Source organism: Tauraco erythrolophus, unplaced genomic scaffold (genome assembly GCF_009769465.1).
Source record: "Tauraco erythrolophus isolate bTauEry1 unplaced genomic scaffold, bTauEry1.pri scaffold_40_arrow_ctg1, whole genome shotgun sequence".
NCBI classification, from domain to species: Eukaryota; Metazoa; Chordata; class Aves; order Musophagiformes; family Musophagidae; genus Tauraco; species Tauraco erythrolophus.
The window spans coordinates 383,164-402,173 of NW_028238614.1; the positions used below are offsets into that span (position 1 = coordinate 383,164).

A 19,010-nucleotide genomic window follows, 5' to 3' on the forward strand; every position below is an offset into this window, starting at 1 on the left:
CTGCCAGGAGCCCTCTGTGTCCCTGGCTGGCAGGGGAGCACGGAGATCCTCCTCATCTGCCATAAGTCAGGATGGAGGGTTTGGAGAGCTGCACTCGGAAACCAGATTCCTCTGCTCTCAGCAGTGTCTCCTTTCTTCTCAGGGAATATTTGAGTGCAATCGTTGTCCAGCTCAAAGAGGTACCAGGACAGGGCAGCTGAGAGCAAGACTGACTCCTGCAGAGCCCCTGTTCCCAGGGGCACCCTCAGGGAGATTTCCTACTCTGGATGTGCTGCACAGGTCTTACTGTTTTCCTTCTTTCTTGGGGCAGAGTTTGCCCTTCTTACCATCATGTCCTACGACCGCTACGTTGCCATCTGCAAACCCCTGCACTACGGGACCCTCCTGGGCAGCAGAGCTTGTGTCCACATGGCAGCAGCTGCCTGGGCCACTGGGTTTCTCTATGCTGTGCTGCACACGGCCAATACATTTTCACTGCCCCTCTGCCACGGCAATGCCCTGGACCAGTTCTTCTGTGAAATCCCCCAGATCCTCAAGCTCTCCTGCTCACACTCCTACCTCAGGGAACTTGGGCTTCTTGTGTTTGGTGCTTGTGTATTCTGGGGGTGTTTTGTGGTCATTGTTTCATCTTATGTGCAGATCTTCAGGGCTGTGCTGAGGATCCCCTCTGAGCAGGGACGGCACAAAGCCTTTTCCACGTGCCTCCCTCACCTGGCCGTGGTCTCTATGTTTATCAGCACTGCCATGTTTGCCTACCTGAAGCCCCCCTCCATCTCCTCTCCATCTCTAGATCTGGTGGTGTCAGTTCTGTACTCAGTGGTACCTCCAGCAGTGAACCCTCTCATCTACAGCATGAGGAGCCAGAAGCTCAAAGATGCACTGAAGAAGCTGATTCAATCAGTGGTCTTTCAGCAGCAATAGGCTTCCCACATCTCTTCACACCTCGGGATCATCCTGTGCTTTGTGCTTTCAGTCTCTGATAATCACGTGTGTTCAGGAATGTCTGCATTCACTCCAGTTCTCCAGAGGCAGGAACCCAGTCTGTCTCACCCGGTGGTCTTTGCACATGTATCTGACACGATGGTACACTGACGTCTCATGTCACATATCTTTAATAAAAGAGGATTTTTTCAGTGCCAATGTCTGGAGTTTGGGCTTTTCTTCCAAAGCTGAGGTCAGGAACAGTCTAGTTTGACACTCAGCACAAAGTCCTGTACTTTTTGCCACATCTGGACTGTTAACAACAGCCGTTCTCAGAGAGCTCCAGGTAGACGAGGTGCTCACGGCCCTGTTTCAACAATTTTTTAAAATTTCCAGTGATTGAGATCCCACCAACTGGCCTGGGTCCTTGCTCTGAGGGATTGGTGTTTGGCTCTGAGAGATTTCTCAAAAACTCAGCTCTCAGCCTTTTCTGGAACATAATGTGCTCCAGGACCGAACCATCTTTCTGGACTCTGCAGGACTCTCTCCTGCCTGTCAGGGTCTTTCTGGTGCTTCAGAGACAAAATGAGACACGCTAGCCCTGATGTGGTGGTCCTGTAGGTGGTCAGCCTTGGCCAGCAGCCAGACACTGAACCGGCTCTTCACTAACACTCCCCGACTCAACAGGACAAAGGGAGAAAATAAGATGGACTAGCTCATGGGTGAAAGACAAGGACATCACTTACCAATTACTGTCACGGACAAAGAAGAGCTGTCTTAGGGAAGATCAATTTAATTTATTGTCATTTAAAATACATATAGATGGTGAGAAACTACAGCAAAAATATGAAAGACCATTCCCAAACCCCCACCCCACTTTTTCCTAGGCTCAAATTACTCCATCCCCATTCTTCTATCCATCCCAGCCCAAGAGGAGCAGGTGGGATTGCGAATGGGTGGATCAGTACCTGACATTTCTGCTGCTCATTTTTCCTTACTTTTCCCCTGCTCCATCGTGGGTTCTCTCCACAGGATCCCACGGTATTTGCAGTCAAGGCAATGTGGTGGTAACTCCTTTCTGCCGTACTTTTCTCCTTCGTACTCACAGAACCACGGAGTCATGGAAGTTGGAAGGGACCTCTGGAGATCATCTAGTCCAACCCTCAGACCTGAGACAGAGTCAGCTAGAGCCGGTCGCTCAGAACTGTCAAGGTTGGTTAGAAATATTGCCATGGATGAAGACTCCACAACCTCTCTGGGCAATCTGTTCCAGTGTTTGACCACCCTCACAGTCAAAAAGTGCTTTCTTGATTTCAGATGGAATTCCATGTGGTTTTAGCAGTGTCCATCACTTGTCTTGTCACTGGGAACTACTGAGATGTCTGGTTCCCTTGTCTTCATTCCCTCCCGTAAGGTATTAAAGGAGAGGGGAAAGGAAGAGGGGACGAATCACCTCCCTCCATCTGCCAGCAATGCTCTTCCTGATGCAGCCCAGGAGGCTGTTGGCCTTTGTCATGAGGGTGCATTGATGGCTCATGCTCAGCTGCTTGTCCTTGGGACAGCAAACCCCCCTCCTGCCCAGCCTGCACAGCCCAGCCCTGTTTCTCGCTGGCCTTGGGGACGGCAGCTTTTGCTCTCACTGTGGGAACCTCATTCGACATTGTTTTGCAGCTGCCACCCACTCCAGCATCCCTCTGCTGGGAAGCAAAGCCTTTCCACACAAGGGTCCCATCTCTGGGGACCAGGTTTCCATGGGACAAGTCTGCCATTGGGCTTGGTGCCACATATGAGGTGCTGCAGCTCAAATGGGCACCAAAGCCCACAGCCTGGAGCACAGACAGCTGGAGCCCCATGTGCCATGACAGAGCTGTGACGTCAGAGGAAGGAGAGCTGTGGTAGGGAAGGATGGTTCCTAGATGTTTACATTCTATTTAGATCCCAAAGCACCCCATGATCTGGAGATATGTCGTTTCCTTATGTCTGGTCAAGAAAGTCCTTATTTTCTCAACTGACTATTGCTTATTATTTTCCTGCCCAGCACCGTGGTTACGAGACTGGCTTAATCTTTCTGGAAACCTTCCCATAGGGACTGGCAGGTCACTATGCAGTTGCCAAGGTCATCCCTTCTGAAGGTTGAACAAATTCCTTTCCCTCTTTTCTCCTCTCAGGCAGGTGCTCCATCCCCAGAGCATCTCAATGACTCTTCATTCATCTCACTCCCAGGTATACAGGTCTTCCCTACTGTGGTGGGTTGTCTCAGGCCAATAGCCCAGCAGCCACCCAGCCTCTCCCTCTCTCCTTCCTTTCCTCAGTGGACGCCCAAAAATAAACACGGTAGTGTACAGGTGGTCTAACGAGTGGTGAGCATGGGGAGACAATCACTTCCCTCACTCTTTTGGCAAGGCTGCTCTTTATACTCTCCAGGACACCACTGGCTGCCTTTGCCACCAGGACACATGGTGGGATCATATTTTGCCTCTGTTCCCCAGCACCACCAGGGTCTTTTTTGTAGAGCTGCTCCCCAGCCCCTGAAACTGCAGCGTGACAGTCTGTCCCAGGTGCAGGATCTGGCCTTTGTCCTTCTTGTATCTTGCGAAGTTCCCAACAGGACAGTCCTCCTGCCTGTTAGACTTCCCCTGTATGGCATCCCTAGGGCACTGGAATGGTTGTCCCCATTTGCAGTTACCAACAAACATGGTGAGAGTTGCCTCCTCCAGGTCATAGATGCGTGTGTTAAACTGCCCAGGGCCCAGGAGAGTCCTCTGTGCTGCCCCGCCATGCCCCAGTATGTCCCACTGGCCTCCAGGTACGTTATGGCCCCTTCGCTGCTACTCTCTCACCCTGATCCTCCAACTGATGGTTTACCCATCTATTTCTCTGTGCATCCAGACTGCAATGTCCTAACTTGGGTACTAGAATATTGAAAGAGATGATGCCAAGAGTTTTGCTGAAGCTGAGTTAAATGACATCCACTTTTTATTTCCTCATGCTCGACTGAAGCCTATCAGGTTGGTGGGGCAGTAGAAATGATGACTGGAATATTTTTCCTTGTAAGAAAACACTGCAAGTGATCACAGGAGCAAAGTGGGACAACCCTTCTACAGACGGATCTGCAGGACTTGCTGCAGCAGCTGACTGGACAGAAGGAACCTCACCATGATGTTCCAAGCCACCAGCCTGCTGCTGGCCTTGCAGCTTCTTGCAGAAACGCAACCAAAGCGTGTGCTGCTGTCCCATCAGGTGCTCGGGGGAAAGCACATGACAGCCACAGCCAGGCCCTTTTTCTGGATGGCCCACCAGGTAATTAGAGAAAGGGATTCCCACAGTCAGTGTGCCGATCAAGTGCCTTCAGAAAAAGGTGACCTCACAGCCACCTTCCTAGCCTTGTGCCTCCTGCTGGCCCATGACATGTTGAGGCACCGCTGACCTCACCCCAGCATTTCCACCCATCTCCTCCCTGTGGCCTGTGAGCTGATCGGATGCAGGTAACCTCATGTTCCTCTTCCAACGCCATGCGACTGTTCTGGGACCTCACCGTCCCTCTCCTGCCCCAAGGGGCCAAACAGCTTCAGTCAGGGTTACGAAAGGGTTAAATGTGAGAGGATCAGAGTGAGGGAAAGAAGAGCCTCAGAGGTTAGGTTTAGGGATTAGAGATTAGGTTTAGGGATTAGGTTAAAGTTTAGGGATTAGAGCTCACCTTTCATGCTAGGGATTAGGCAGAGGTTGATGGGTTGGTTTGGTGTTTGCTGAGTGTCTGGTCAGTGTGAGGGTATGGGCTGGGTTTGGGGATTCGGGTTTTGTTCAGGGCTGGGGTGAGGGCTGGGGTTAAGGCCAATATCTCAATGCCAAGTGTGTGGGGAGGGAACAGACTGCTCAAAGGGCCAGAGCGCTGCCGAGGGGGGATGTGTTTTACTTTGGTTTAGAGGCAGATTTTGAGCTGAGGGATCAGAGTAGTGGATCCCTTTCGGGGTGAGGGGCAGCATGTAGGGGTAGGGTTGGGATTTAAGGTTTCGGGTTAGAAATAAGGTAAAGGCCTGACATGAATGTTTTCACAGTCAGTGTCACAGTGACATCAAAATAACTGAACAGATCTTACCTCTTCAAAATCTTTCATTTCTGTTGACCAAACCCCTCTTCCCTCCCTCAAATCTGCCATCTCCCTTGTCCCAGCTACACCTGATCTCCTCAAATCTTTCTTCTTTTTGGGGGACACATTCTAACGGCTTTCTAGACCTTCAAGTACCTGTCTCCCGACTGCTGGCCAGTCAGAACTGATCTCACAACCAGCATCCAAGGGGACACAATGTGCTGCTGTGCTGGAGAGGTCTCTGCTCAGCCACCCCAGCAGTGTTGGAGGCAGGCTATACTCTCCACCATCCCTGAGGTACTCTGCCTGCCGACCAGCTCATGCTCCAGAAGAGCTTCTGTATGTCCTGGGATACATTTCCCACACGGGTGCTTCAGCTCCAGGTGCTCCAGGGCACCCTGGGGGCAGTGGTTGCCTCGGTGTGGCTAACTAAATCAAGCTTTTCATGTAGATTTTAAGACAAACCTGAACCTCTGTAGAAAAAACTATCTTTGTAATAACTGGAAAAGTCTTCAGTTCCAACATTGCTAAATCTTTATCCATTCTAATTAATGTTTTCATATATTTTTATTATCAGCACCAAAGTAATGTACTATCAACTGGTTACGCTCTTTCACTATGTGAGTAGCTTTTTCCAACCATTTATCAAAATACATTTAGAATCATAGAATGGTTAGGGCTGGAAGGGACCTTCAAAGGTCATCTAGTCCAACCCCCCTGCAAGGAACAGGGATATCTCCAACTAGATCAGGTTGCTCAGGGCCTTGTCCAACCTGGCCTTGAACGTCTCCAGGGATGGAGCATCCACCACCTCTCTGGGCAACCTGTTCCAGTGTTCTACCACTCTCATAGTAAAAAATTTTTTCCTAATATCCAACCTGAACCTACCTCCCTCTATTTTAAAACCATTGCCCCTTGTCCTATCACAACAGGCCCTCCTGAACAGCCTCTCCCCATCTTTCCTGTAGGCCCCCTTGAGGTACTGGAAGACCGCTATAAGGTCACCCCGGAGCCTCCTCTTCTCCAGGCTGAACAGCCCCAACTCTTTCAGCCTGTCCTCATAGGAAAGGTGCTCCAGCCCTCTTATCATCTTCATGGCCCTCCTCTGGACCCTCTCCAACTGGTCCATGTCCTTCTTATGTTGGGGACTCCAGAACTGGACGCAGTACTCCAAGTGAGGTCTCACGAGGGCAGAGTAGAGGGGGAGAATCACCTCCCTCGACCTGCTGGCCACGCTCCTCTTGATGCAGCCCAGGACGCGGTTGGCCTTCTGGGCCGCAAGAGCACATTGCCGGCTCATATTGAGCTTCTCGTCCACCAGTACTCCCAAGTCCTTCTCCTCAGGGCTGCTCTCGATCCAATCACCACCCAGTCTGTATTTGTGCCTGGGATTGCCACGACCCAGATGTAGGACCTTGCATTTGGCCTGGTTAAACTTCATGAGGTTGGTACGGGCCCACCTCTCCAGCCTGTCGAGGTCCCTCTGGATGGCATCCCTCCCTTCCAGCGTGTCGACGGCACCACACAGCTTGGTGTCATCGGCGAACTTGCTGAGGGTGCACTCCATGCCACTGTCCTCGTCACCGACAAAGATGTTGAAGAGGGCCGGGCCCAACACGGACCCCTGAGGGACGCCACTCGTGACCGGTCTCCACTTGGACATTGAGCCGTTGACCACTACTCTCTGAGTGCGGCCATTGAGCCAATTCCTTATCCACCGAGTGGTCCATCCATCAAACCCATGACTCTCTAATTTAGAGAGAAGAATGTCGTGCGGGACAGTGTCAAAAGCTTTGCACAAGTCCAGGTAGATGACATCCATTGGTCGACCCTTGTCCACCGATGCTGTCACCCCATCGTAAAAGGCCACCAAGTTGGTCAGGCACGATCTGCCTTTGGTGAAGCCATGTTGGCTGTCACCCACCACCTCCTTGCTCTCCATGTGCCTTAGCATGGTTCCCAGGAGAATCTGCTCCATGACCTTGCCAGGCACAGAGGTGAGGCTGACCGGTCTGTAGTTGCCCGGGTCCTCCTTGTTCCCCTTTTTAAAAATGGGGGTTATGTTCCCTCTCTTCCAGTCATCGGGGACCTCGCCAGACCGCCACGACTTCTCGAATACAATAGCCAGTGGCTTGGCAACTTCATCCGCCAGTTCCTTCAGGACCCGCGGATGGATCTCATCAGGTCCCATGGACTTGTGCACCCTCAAGTTCCTCAGATGTTCTCGAACCTGGTCTTCAAGTACAGTGGGCGGTGGTTCATCCTCACAGTCCCTGCTAGTTCTTTCCACAGCTTGGGTGGTAAGACAAGAGGCTTTACCATTGAAGACTGAGGCAAAAAATTCATTGAGTACCTCAGCCTTCTCTATGTCCCAGGTAACCAGAGCACCAGTATCCTTCCGGAGGGGGCCTACATTCTCTTTGGACTTCCTTTTGTCCCCTACATACCTATAGAAGCATTTCTTATTGCTTTTTATATCCCTTGCCAAATTCAATTCCTTCAGGGCTTTAGCCTTCCTCACTTGATCCCTGGTCACTCTTACAGCTTCTCTGTATTCCTCCCAGGCTATCTGTCTCCGCTTCCACCCTCTGTAGGCTAACCTCTTCATTTTCAGTTGGTCCAGGAGCTCCTTGCTCATCCACACCGGCCTCCTGGTCTTTTTGCCCGACTTGTTCTTCGTCGGGATGCACCTCTGCTGAGCTTGGAGAAGGTGCTCCTTGAATGTGGACCAACTTTCCTGGGCCCCTTGTCCCTCCAGGGCCACCTCCCACGGCACTTTGCCCATTTTCTTATTAATTCTTCACATGAGAAACACTGCTTAGAGGAACTACTTCATTTCTATTGGCACACTTCATTTCTTTACTTCTGCCTCTGTGTCTTTCCTCCTTCCTCTGCCTATTATGTCTTCAGTGATCTCTTAAAGGGAAAAATCCATTAAATGACAGATTAACTCATGTTGTAAGTGACCTGAGGATCATCTTGTCTGACTCTCCTGCTTGAGGCAGGATGACCTAGATGAGGTATCTCAAAGGCTCCCCTCAGCTTGCCCTCATCTACAAAGAAGCTGCTCCACCCTATCATACAAGGAGATAATAAAGATGTCAAACAGCACTAGCCCAAGTGCTGATCACAGTGGAAAGCCAAAAGTGACAGACTGCCAGGAGAACTCCATACCACTGATGTCATCTGAGACTAGCTCTAAAAAGCAGGTTATGAAAGCAAAGAGCACAAGTGTCAGTGTCACTGCAGGAGAGCTCCAGTGAAATCACAGAAGAGGTGGTCCACATCAACGGGGCCACAGAACTGTGTCTGGGACAAGAATGAAGTGATTACTGTAGATGAGAATGATTCCCCAACAATGGTGTAGCTGCTTCTGGAGAGAGACCCTCCAGTTCATGAGTCTGGTGAAGTGGGTGGCACATAGCCCAGTACTGATCGTAGGATGTGGCCGCCAGCAGGAAAAAACACCTGCAAAAGGTGCAGAAAATAGTACTAACACTGCTGTGAGCAGAGATGGGACTGTGCCCAGTCAGGAAGTAGGCCAGCAGCTGGGGCATGGTGGTGGAGCTGTAGCAAGTGTTTAACTCTTCCACCTCCAGCAAAACGATGAGGACGCTCCCAACTGCAATGCTGGGGCAGGGCATGAGAAAAAGGTCAAAGGGATTTGTCTAAGAGTTGGAGACATTCGCAATTTGCACTAAGGAAAACTCCACAGGTGATGTCTGATAGTTCCATTGGCCTTTTTTCACAGAAGGTTTTAGGTCCTTTTGTCCCCTCTCTCCTTATAGGATACCTCCAGGGAAGAACATTCGTTTCTTTGTGAGTTGCTTAAAGACATTGTGAAGGAAGTTCAGAGAGATGAAACATGGAGGTGTGTCTGCCTCCGAGTGACTTCCAACACCCTGGATGTGCTCCGTCTCTCTTGAAAGGTGAGAAAGGCCATCTTCTAAAGAGCATTGTCACTCCTGCTTGCAGAACCCCTTCTGACTGCACAGGTGAGATGCCCCACAGTCATGCTTCTTTCATGGTGTGTAATGAAAGGGACAGGCCAGAAAGCCAAGGGGGCAGACAGGAGCATTTCCAATGAACCTGTCAAAAGGGGGTGAGAGAAAATTCACTGGGAGGGTGGATGTTGTTCCTGGAGTCCCACACAGAAGTGTCAGGGCTCTGTCAGGTGTCCACCCCTGAGCTGCCCTCATCTCGCACACAGGACTGTTCAGAGACACGAGCCCTTCCCTTGCACACACACAGATGGTGCACTGCAGCAGCCAGTGTCTCCCTGGCCTCCTGCTGCCACTCCCAGGGCTGGGAGGCACCTCAGCCCTGCGGTGTGTCACCCTGCCCTGAGCTTGTCTGAGATGCCCCACAGCATGAGAAGTGGACGCAGGGTTGAAGGAAGCACATCCCAGTGCTGCATTCAGGTGGTTTCCCAGTAGATGTTACTCTGAATGTGAAGTGACCTCCAGACACTGTCAGTCTCACCCACAGACCTTCGCAGCAATGCTGGGAACGGCCGATGGCATTCAGTCCTCACTTGGGTTCATCTCATCACGTACACTACGATGTGCATACTTCAGTCTCATCTGCACAATGCAACCATGGACGTCTGACTGAGTCATTCGGTGTCCCTCCATGGATGACAAACAACCTCTCCAAGCTGAGGTGAGAGGCCAGTGCGGGAAATGGTGGTTGTTATTGGATGGTCTGTGCCCACTTCCCCCTGGTGCCCAGCCAACATGGGCACAGACCAGACCCTGCTCTGCTGGTCCTTCATGTCTGTCCTGCTTTTGGCTCTGACAGAGCTAAATTTTCCTCTTAGTAGATGGTAGAGCACTATGTCTTTGGATTTAGCATGAGAACAACACTTCTGCTACGCTGATGTTTTAGTTGTTGCTAAGCAGTCAAGGACTTGCAGTTTTCCATGCTCTACCAGGTGTGCAAGAAGATTCAAGGGAGCGTAGCTGGGACAGCTGACCCAAACTGGCCAATGGGATATTCCATACCATAAAACATCATGCTCAATGTACAGACTGGGGGAGCTCGCCGGGGGTAGTGCAATTGCTTCTCAGGAATGAGCTTGGCATCTGTCCGTGTGTGGTGAGCAATTGTATTGTGCATCAGTTGTTTTGTACATTCTTTTATTATAATTGCTATTATTATTATCTTTTCATTTCTTTCCTGTCCTATTAAACTGTCTTTATCTCAACCTATGAGCGTTTTTTCTGATTCTTCTCCCCATCCCATTGCAGAGGATGATAAGTGAACAAACAGATACATGGTGCTTATTTTCAGCTGGTGTTAAACCACAACATCATCTCTCCCAGGAAGCGTGGCCATGAAAGGACACTGTCAGGTGTCCCCACCTTGTACACTCACATACTTTAGCTGTAGTCCTGGTTTCGGCTGGGATAGGGTTAATTTTCTTGTTAGTAGCTAGAACAGCGCTGTGTTTGGGTTTAGTGTGGGATTTGGTATGAGAAGAACGTTGATAATACACTGATGATTTTAGTCATTGCTAAGAAATCAAGGACTTTTCAAATTCCCATGCTTTGCTAGCGTGCAGGTGCACAAGGATGTGGGAGGGAGCACAGCCGGAGACGCTGACCCAAACGCGCCAACGAGATATTCCATACCATATAATGTCTTGTGCAGTATAAAAGGCTGAGGGAAGAATAGGGAAGGGGGGGAGATGTTTAGAGTGATGGTGTTTATCTTCCCAAGTACCCACTACGTGTGATGGAGCCCTGCGTTCCTGGAGATGGCTGAACACCTGCCTGCTGATGAGAAGCGCTGAATTAATTCCTTCTTTTGCTTTGCTGACGTTTGTGGCTTTTGCTTCACCTATTTAAACTGTCTTTATCTCAACCCACAATATTTCTCACTTTCACCCTTCCAATTCTCCTCCCCATCCCATCAGGGTGGAGTGAGCAACCAGCTCTGTGGTGCTCAATTGCCAGCTTGGGGTTAAACCATGACAGCTGTTCACAGGTGGTTTTTCTCCACGGCATTCTCCTGGGCATGTTATTGAGATCACCATTACAAGCAGATCTAACCCTTCAGGCCCTGCCCTTTCATGATAGATCCCCTTTCATGATAGGAATGCTCTTATGGACGTCAGCCTTGTCACAGAAGTGCCCATGGCTTGTCCCTGCCTGCTGGCACAAACTGCCACACCGCAGGACGGTGATCAAGGTCCCAGAGCACTCAGGCCTTACACCAACACAAAGGCTGGAGCATGGAGCTGGAAAGTGAACAGCTCGGAAAAGACCAAGCCCTGGTGCTCCCTGGCACTGTTGCTGTGCTGGGACTCTTCTCCCCTCCACCTCTGCACACAGGAACTGCCCCTGCAGCCCCAGGGAAGGTCTTGGAGAAAGGATCTGAACAAACCAGTCACTGCAGGGCCCTTGCTTTTGTTTTATAAAACAGAGAGCACAGCTCGACATTACAGAGTCTCTGGGTCACAGACGACAGGTAGATACCGAATTAGGAATGGTGTGAATAATGAACAACGACGTTTCTTTGTGCACAACATTATTATAACTAAGAAAAGTTACAAACCAACCAAACAAAACCACGTACAAGCTGGTCCTGGTGTGCGTTGCCTTGTGAGTTATATGCAGAAGAAGATGGGCAGTTTATTGCTGCTTAAAAACATCCAGTCATTATTTTTGACACTGCATCCTTGAGCTCCTGGTTCCTCATGCTGTAGATGAGAGGGTTCACTGCTGGAGGTACCACTGAGTACAGAAATGACAACACCAGATCCAGGGATGGGGAGGAGATGGAGGGGGGCATAAGGTAGGCAAACATGGCAGTGCTGACAAACAGTGAGACCACGGCCAGGTGAGGGAGGCACGTGGAAAAGGCTTTGTGCCGTCCCTGCTCAGAGGGGATCCTCAGCACGGCCCTGAAGATCTGCACATAAGATGAAACAATGACCACAAAACAACCAAATCCTAAACACATACTAACTACAAGAAGCCCAAGTTCCCTGAGGTAGGAGTGTGAGCAGGAGAGCTTGAGGATCTGGGGGATTTCACAGAAGAACTGGTCCAGGGCATTGCCGTGGCAGAGGGGCAGTGAAAATGTGCTGGCTGTGTGCAGCAATGAATTGAGAAACCCACTGGCCCAGGCAGCTGCTGCCATGTGGACACAAGCTCTGCTGCCCAGGAGGGTCCCGTAGTGCAGGGGTTTGCAGATGGCAACGTAGCGGTCGTAGGCCATGACAGTGAGCAGAAAATATTCTGCTACAATCAAGAAGAGAAAGAAAAAGAGCTGTGCAGAACATCCTAAGTAGGAAATGTCCCTGGTGTTCCATAGGGAATTGACCATGGATTTGGGGACAGTAGTGGACATGGAGCCAAGGTCAAGTAGGGAGAGGTTGAGGAGGAAGAAGTACATGGGGGTGTGGAGGTGGTGGTCACAGGCTATGGTGGTGATGATGAGGCCGTTTCCCAGGAGGGCAGCCAGGTAGATGCCCAGGAAGAGCCAGAAGGTCAGGAGCTGCAGCTCCCGTGTGTCTGTGAATGCCAGGAGGAGGAACTCAGTAACAGAGCTGCCATTGGACATTTCCTTCTTCTGAGCATGGGGACCTGTTCAAGGAAGAAAAGACAGTGACAAGTTAGGGGAGACTTTTCTAAGCAAAATCAGAGCCATTTCTCATACACACTACTCTTGCTCCACACACCTACTTTTCCTTTTCCAGGAGACCTTCCATCAGCCCAGCAAATGGACCTCTTGTTGATGCTGACTGACTGTGCCATAAGGAGAAAGGCCTCTGCCTTCTATCTGCTCAGGAGTCAGCCCTGATCTGCAGTAGTGAGTTCATGGGAACGGTGTGGGCAGGAGACAGTCCTGGTGTTTGACTCTGTCAGATGAAACCTCTCTCAATGCAGAAGTGCCTGTCAGCATCTGCATGTCCAGTGCTGAGGAACCAGGATGGCAGAAGTCGTTCTGAGAGGTTTGGGGTTTTGACAGCTCCCCCCATCTGCCCTGAGGAGTGTTCTTGGAAACCCTCAGCATTGCTGCTACACTCAGTAGAAGAAAGTGAGTCCTGCAAGGCAAGAGGCTTGACTGTGGCTCAGTACAGAGGGAGGGGAGCTGGTCTGTCCCGCTGTCTTGTTCCCAGCTGCCCTGGGCTTGCACCTTTCTTAGGTGGAGAGTGGTCAAACACCCATGTGACCCTGAAATCAACCAGACACTGCTGAGAGCAAAGAGATCCAGTGCAAACCACTAAATGTCGCACCCCTTCTCAAGGTCTCAGCACCTCATTTCCAGCCAAAGACACTCATGTCTCATTTCACACACCCCAGACCAATTCCTCAGTTGTAGAGTCTTTGCCTTCTCTAGGGGACTTTCAGATAAAACAGAGGGTCTATGGGAAAGGGTTACACCCTTGAGGGCCACACAAAGCTTGGAGGAACACCTGAAATAGAGAGTCAAGTGCCTTAAAGATGGCAAATCAGTGAGTAAGAGTCAGGTCAGAATCCAGTTGGACAGACTGTATTGAGCAGACCTCAATACAGTGTAGTGGAGGGTGTCCCTGCCCATGGCAGGGGGATTGGAACTAGATGATCTTTGAGGTCCCTTCCAACCCAAACCATTCTGTGATTCTGTGATTCTATGATCTGCACAGATCAGAGGAAAACTGAGACACTGATTCCCGTGGACACAGCTGCATGAAAGGACCCACAGGATCAGAGTGTGGCTCTGCAGATGAAACTCCACCTCCCCAGAGAACCTGAAAGCAAGAACGAAATAACAATGACATGAACACAGACAAGTGGAGAAACAAGGGAAACAGCAGTGAGGGTGTGGCTGAGAGAGGCCAGGGCAGAGGCAGCCGGGCACTGGGCACAGCGTTACCCTCACCCAGCTGGTCACGCCACCTCCCAGACACCACCATGGCCGGGCAGCTGCTCTCAGCCCCTGTGCTCTGCAGAGGGACCTGGGCACGTGGCTGGAGAGCTGCAGCACAGCTCTGCTGGAGCTCTGGCTGCTGGGGAGGTGCTTCAAGCCTTGGACCCCACCGCCCCGAGGGCAGAGGCTTTGCTGGGTGGGAGAGGAGGCAAGGGGGCTTGCTCAGAGGGAGGGGGCTGCGTTGGAGGGGACCCTGCAGAGTTTTCTGAATTCTCCCTCCCAAAACATTTTAAGTTTTCATTTCCTCTCATTCCCTGGTCATGCCCCTGCCACTTGGATATGTTCCTCCTGGGAGGTGTTTCACTGTGCGGGGTCTTTCCCTGTGAATGCTCACAGCCCCCATCCCAAACACTGTGCCGTCACCGTGGCCCTACAGAAAGTGCCTTTTTGCAGGGCACAGGCTGGGCACACGTTCCTGTGTGCAGGTGGGACAGGGCAGGTCAGACTAACCCTGATGAGTCCAGCAGAGGTGATGCTGGTGCTGTCCATAGGCAGAGCAGTAGCTGAAGGCACTTTAGGATGCTATTGGCAGATCTACTGACCACTCAAAGTTACAACTCAGGAGTCTCAGTGACCTGTTAAACTTGACAGGTCCTTTTCCATTTCTCTTTCCCTACTCCCTCCTCCTCCCCTCCTGTCCCCTGCCCCTCAGAGTAGGAAACTGGAAACACAGATATTGGAAATCTCTTTATAGTAGACCCTGCCTTGACCTTCCTCTTCAAACATCCCCTTAGATGTTTCGTAGTGGTGATCTGAAGCTGTCAGCAGCCCTGACTCACTCAGCACTCTCTCAACAGCAGAAGGGCCCTGGCCTGCCCAGGGTCGCTCCTTCCACCCACAGATTCTCCCCCCAGTGCCGTGTGGAGCTCCCTGGGCAGCTGAGTGCTGACCCTGGCAGGCGGCAGAGTCCCTGCCCCAGCACACAGCCCCTGGGGTGCAGGGACCCTGCTGGGAAGGACAGCCCTGGGCACCCCTGGCTGCACACCCACCTTCACACCCTGCAGACATTCCCAGGTGAAGGCAGCCATCGTGTCCTGTCCCTCTGACGGTGCAGAAGGAAGCTGTGCACCAAAGCACATCCTTTTCCCTTATAAAGAAGAAACTCTGAGAGTCCTCCTGACAGATCCCACAGGCTGTGGGATGCACCAGCTGTAGCAGATCAATCCAGGAACCGCAGCTGCATTGCCCTGCAGCAGAGACTTACCCTGTTCAGGGCTGTGAAGATTTTCTCCAAAAGAGCTCTCCTCTGTTCTCCCACCCCAGAACGCCCTTAACCGCTCTGTTACTTTCCTCCTCTCCCCTGGGTGCCCGCAGGCAGTGCCCCCAGCCCTGCTCCTGGGCACAGCTGTCTCTCTGCAGCGCTGCCCACTTGCCATGAGCTCCCTCCATCCCAGGAGCCCGGCCCAGCTCAGCAGCAGAGGACCAGCCCAGGGCGTCACTGGCTCTGCCCTCCCCACCCCACCCTGTGCTTCCTCCAGATGTCCCAGGGGCTCCCAGGAACCTACTGGGAAAGAAGCTGAAGTAATCACTGATCTTCCTTCCCTCACCTCTGCAGAGACTCTGCTTTCCAGCTGTTGTGGTTTAAGCCGATCCGGCAACTAAACTCCACTCAGCCGCTCTCTCACTCCTTCCCCAGTGAAGTGGAGAGGAGAAAATATATAATAAAAGGACTGAGGATCGAGACAAGAACAGAGGGAGCACCCACCAACCATGGTCCCGGGCAAAACAGACTCAAATTGGGAATACAGCAATTAATTTTATTAACAGTTACTTGAGAGGATAAAGAGAAACAAAAACCAGATCTTAAAAACAACACCTCCCCACCCCCTTTCCTTTTGTTCCCGGCTCTACCTCCTCCCCCAGCGGCGCAGGGGACAGGGAATGGGGGAGTGCAGGTCAGTTCATTCCGTGCTGTTCCTGCCGCTCCTTTTCTTAAAGGAGGAGAAGTCCTTACACCCTTTTCCCCTGCTCCAGTGGATCCCCTACGCACAAGGAAAATCCATAGACTTCTCTAGAGTGAGTCCTACCTGCAGAATGCAATCCTTCCCCATCAGATTGCTCCAGCACAGGCTTTTACCACAGTCACAGATTCTTAGGGAATTGCCACTTGCTGCGTCGTGGGTCGTCACATGGACTCTAGATGTGTCTTTAACTTGTCGTGCATCCCATTTTCCACAAGCGTCCCCAGGCTCAGGCATCTCTTCTCCAACGTGAGCTTCTCCACGGGCTGCGAGTGGGTCTCTGCTCTACCGAGTCTGTCCTGACTGCAGGGGGCCGCCTGCCGTCTCGCCACCAGCCGCAGGGGAAACTCGGCTCCGGCACCTCCTCCCGCTCCATCCTCACTGACCTGCTGTCGATGCGGCTGTTTCTCTCAGATCTCAGTCCTCTCCGGGTGAACTCAGCCCAGTGGGCACCCCGGGAGTGGGGTGCCCCCGAGTTCCCCAGCTGGCTCCGCCGCCGCCATTCTCCGTGGGCGGCGCCGGCCCGACGCAGGCAGCTGCCCGGCCGGGAGCCAGGGAGCGGGGGCAGTGCCCTCCTCCCTTCTCTGCTCGATCCTGGGCGAAGCACCTTTTCCGGTTCCTTTGTCCTGACTTAAATAGGGCAATTCGCAGAGGCGCCCTATTGGCTCAACCCCGAGGGGGATGGGGGTCCAATCTGGTGGCCAGAGCTGGGTCTGACCCAGTTCCAAAACCAGGGAAGTCACAGGGAGCAAAACCCCTCTCCTGTCACCAGAACCCCTTTACATCAAACCATTACACCAGCAATGTCTTTTCTGCTCTCAGAGACAGTTGGGTTTAACAATTCCCTTTCCTTTTCCCACCATTACACAGGACATCTGGGCAGTGACAGGGAGGGACGTCCTTTACCTGTGCTGGGGAAGTGATTCAGCTGAGTCAATGGAGGCATCTCATGCAGGGTTTGTGGTCCTGAGGCTGGAAGGAGTCTCATCTCTCTCCCATGCAAAACACATTTTTAATAGAACCATTAAATTTCATGGCCAAATCTGTGCAGCAGTGAGAGCACATTAGATGTCGACACTCTCCAGAACAAATATGTATAATTTTTCTGGGACAACACAGAACCCACAGGAAATCTGACCTTATTCTTTGTGGCAGCAAACAGACACCACAGGGCATCTCAGAAAGATCCCGTGTCTGTGTGCAAGCAAATGAGTCCCACGACTGCAGCGAGGCCAGGTCTGTCCCATCCCTACCCAGCAGATGCAGGCAGTCCATGAACAGGAAGCACATCACACCAAGGTCTCCACTCCTGGACCTGCGCTCTCAGCCTCTGCTGGTTCTTCTCTCCCCAACCCTTTACTCACCCCTTGATGATACAGTCAAGGAACAGGGCAATGATACCCACAGTGTGCCTGGATCATGGCATGGCAGGAGCTCACTGGGAAGCTCCACAGGAACAGGAAAGCATTGAGGGGGTGGGTGGAGGGGATCACTTCAAAGGAGGAATTTAGAAACAAGGATAGTTGTGGGCAACCAAAGGTTCCTGCAGTGGATATGTGCAAGGGAATTCAGGGGCACCAAGATGAGCTGTGACTGCTGAAGTTACAGATGAAGAATACGCAAAAATAAGGTGTGCCACTGCCCCATTTAGTAGGAGAAGATGTAGACAGGTGGGAGGTACTCTATGACCTCTTTGCCCCTCTCTTTATCAGCAAGGTCTGCCAGGCCTGTGTGCCTGGAGGCAGGACGATGGAGGAGAGCAACCAGCAGTGGGTGGGGATCAAGGCAGGGGTTACTCAGCCCTGGACAGCCCATGGGACCGGAGGGCCTGCAGGCAGGAGTGCTGAGAGAGGAGCCCAAGGTCCTACTGAGGCTCTCTCTTCTCCTACGGCTGGTGTTGGTTCTCTTCCCAGCAGCTCTGCTGGTGCTGTGGTTTCGATCTGTGACCAAACCCCTGCTGACCGCACATGACCAGTGTAGGTTCTGCAGAACAGGCTTGTGCTGCCCCAAAGCCTCCTCTGGTTCTCACTCTGCCCCAGTCAGTAGGTTGGGGGTGTATGGCATAACTAGTTAACCCAAGGTACAGACCCTGCCTACAAGAGGCAGGCCATTTCCTCCTGGCTGTGGAGGATGCAACAGCGTCCTTGGAGCTGCAGCCCAGGCTGGTGAGCAACAGGGGTGCACAAGAGGTTGGGAGGAGACGCAGCCGGGCAGTGACCCACGCTGACCAAAGAGCTATTCCAGGCTGTATGACATCATGCTGAGCAAGAAAACAGAGAGGGGGGGATTTTAAGAAGGCAGCCATCTTTTTGCTCAGGGACTGGCTGAGCATCAGTCTGCCCGTGAGGGGTGGTGAGCAATTGCCTTTGCATCACTTTTGGTTTTCTTCCTTCTTCTCCATCTTTTCATTCACTTATTAAACTGCTTTTATCTTGACACATGAATTTTCTCACTTTTGCTATTTCTATTCTCTTCTCCTATGCCACTGGGTATTAGGGATTTCTGAGTGAGCAGATGTGTGGTCTTAGCTACCAGCCCAGGTGAGTCCAGCACAGCTCTGTATCATCTTGAAATGGTGGAGCTCACGATCCTTAGGGCAGCCAGGAGGGCACACAGTAATCTCACTACTCTGGATTTCAGGAGAGCAGACCTGGGCCTCTTCAGGGATCTCCTTGCTAGAGTACAATAGGATGAGGCCCTGGAGGGAAGAGGAGCCCAAGAAGGCTGGTTAATATTCAAGGATCACCTCCTCCAAGCTCAGGAGCGGTGCATCCCAACAAAGAGAAAGTCAGGTAGGAACACCAGGAGGCCTGCATGGATGAACAAGGAGCTCCTGGACCAACTCGGGCACAAAAAGAGGCCTCCAGAGGGTGGAAGCAAGGACAGGTAGCTTGGGAAGAATACGGAGCAATTGTCCAAGCAAACAGAGATCAGGTTAGGAATGCTAAAGCCCTGGTAGAGTTAAATCTGGCCAGGGACATCAAGGGCAACAAGAAAAACTTCTTTAAGTATGTCAGTTTTAAAAAGAGATCTATGGAAAATGTAAGCCCTCTCCGGAAGGAAGCGGGACACCTGGTTATCTTGGATATGGAGAAGGCTGAGGTTCTCAAGGACTTCTTTGC

The 19,010-nt window shown here is 51.7% G+C and overlaps 2 protein-coding genes across 2 annotated transcripts; one reads left to right on the forward strand and one right to left on the reverse strand.

Moving 5' to 3' along the window:
• The first annotated feature begins 330 nt into the window (after positions 1-330).
• On the forward strand, positions 331-921 carry LOC147526016 (olfactory receptor 14J1-like). Its single transcript, XM_086630594.1, has one exon. It carries the CDS (start codon positions 331-333, stop codon positions 919-921), a length of 591 nt encoding a protein of 196 aa, XP_086486720.1.
• A 10,732-nt stretch (positions 922-11,653) lies between these two features.
• LOC104379430 (olfactory receptor 14C36) lies at positions 11,654-12,664 on the reverse strand. The gene has a single exon (XM_009986710.2). It carries the CDS (start codon positions 12,575-12,577, stop codon positions 11,654-11,656), a length of 924 nt encoding a protein of 307 aa, XP_009985012.2. The 5' UTR covers positions 12,578-12,664.
• Between the last annotated feature and the right edge of the window lie 6,346 nt (positions 12,665-19,010).

Excerpts from the sequence above, each read along its gene's own strand:
- LOC147526016 (XM_086630594.1), top strand. The coding sequence starts at position 331 with ATGTCCTACGACCGCTACGTTGCCATCTGCAAACCCCTGCACTACGGG.
- LOC104379430 (XM_009986710.2), bottom strand. The coding sequence starts at position 12,577 with ATGTCCAATGGCAGCTCTGTTACTGAGTTCCTCCTCCTGGCATTCACA.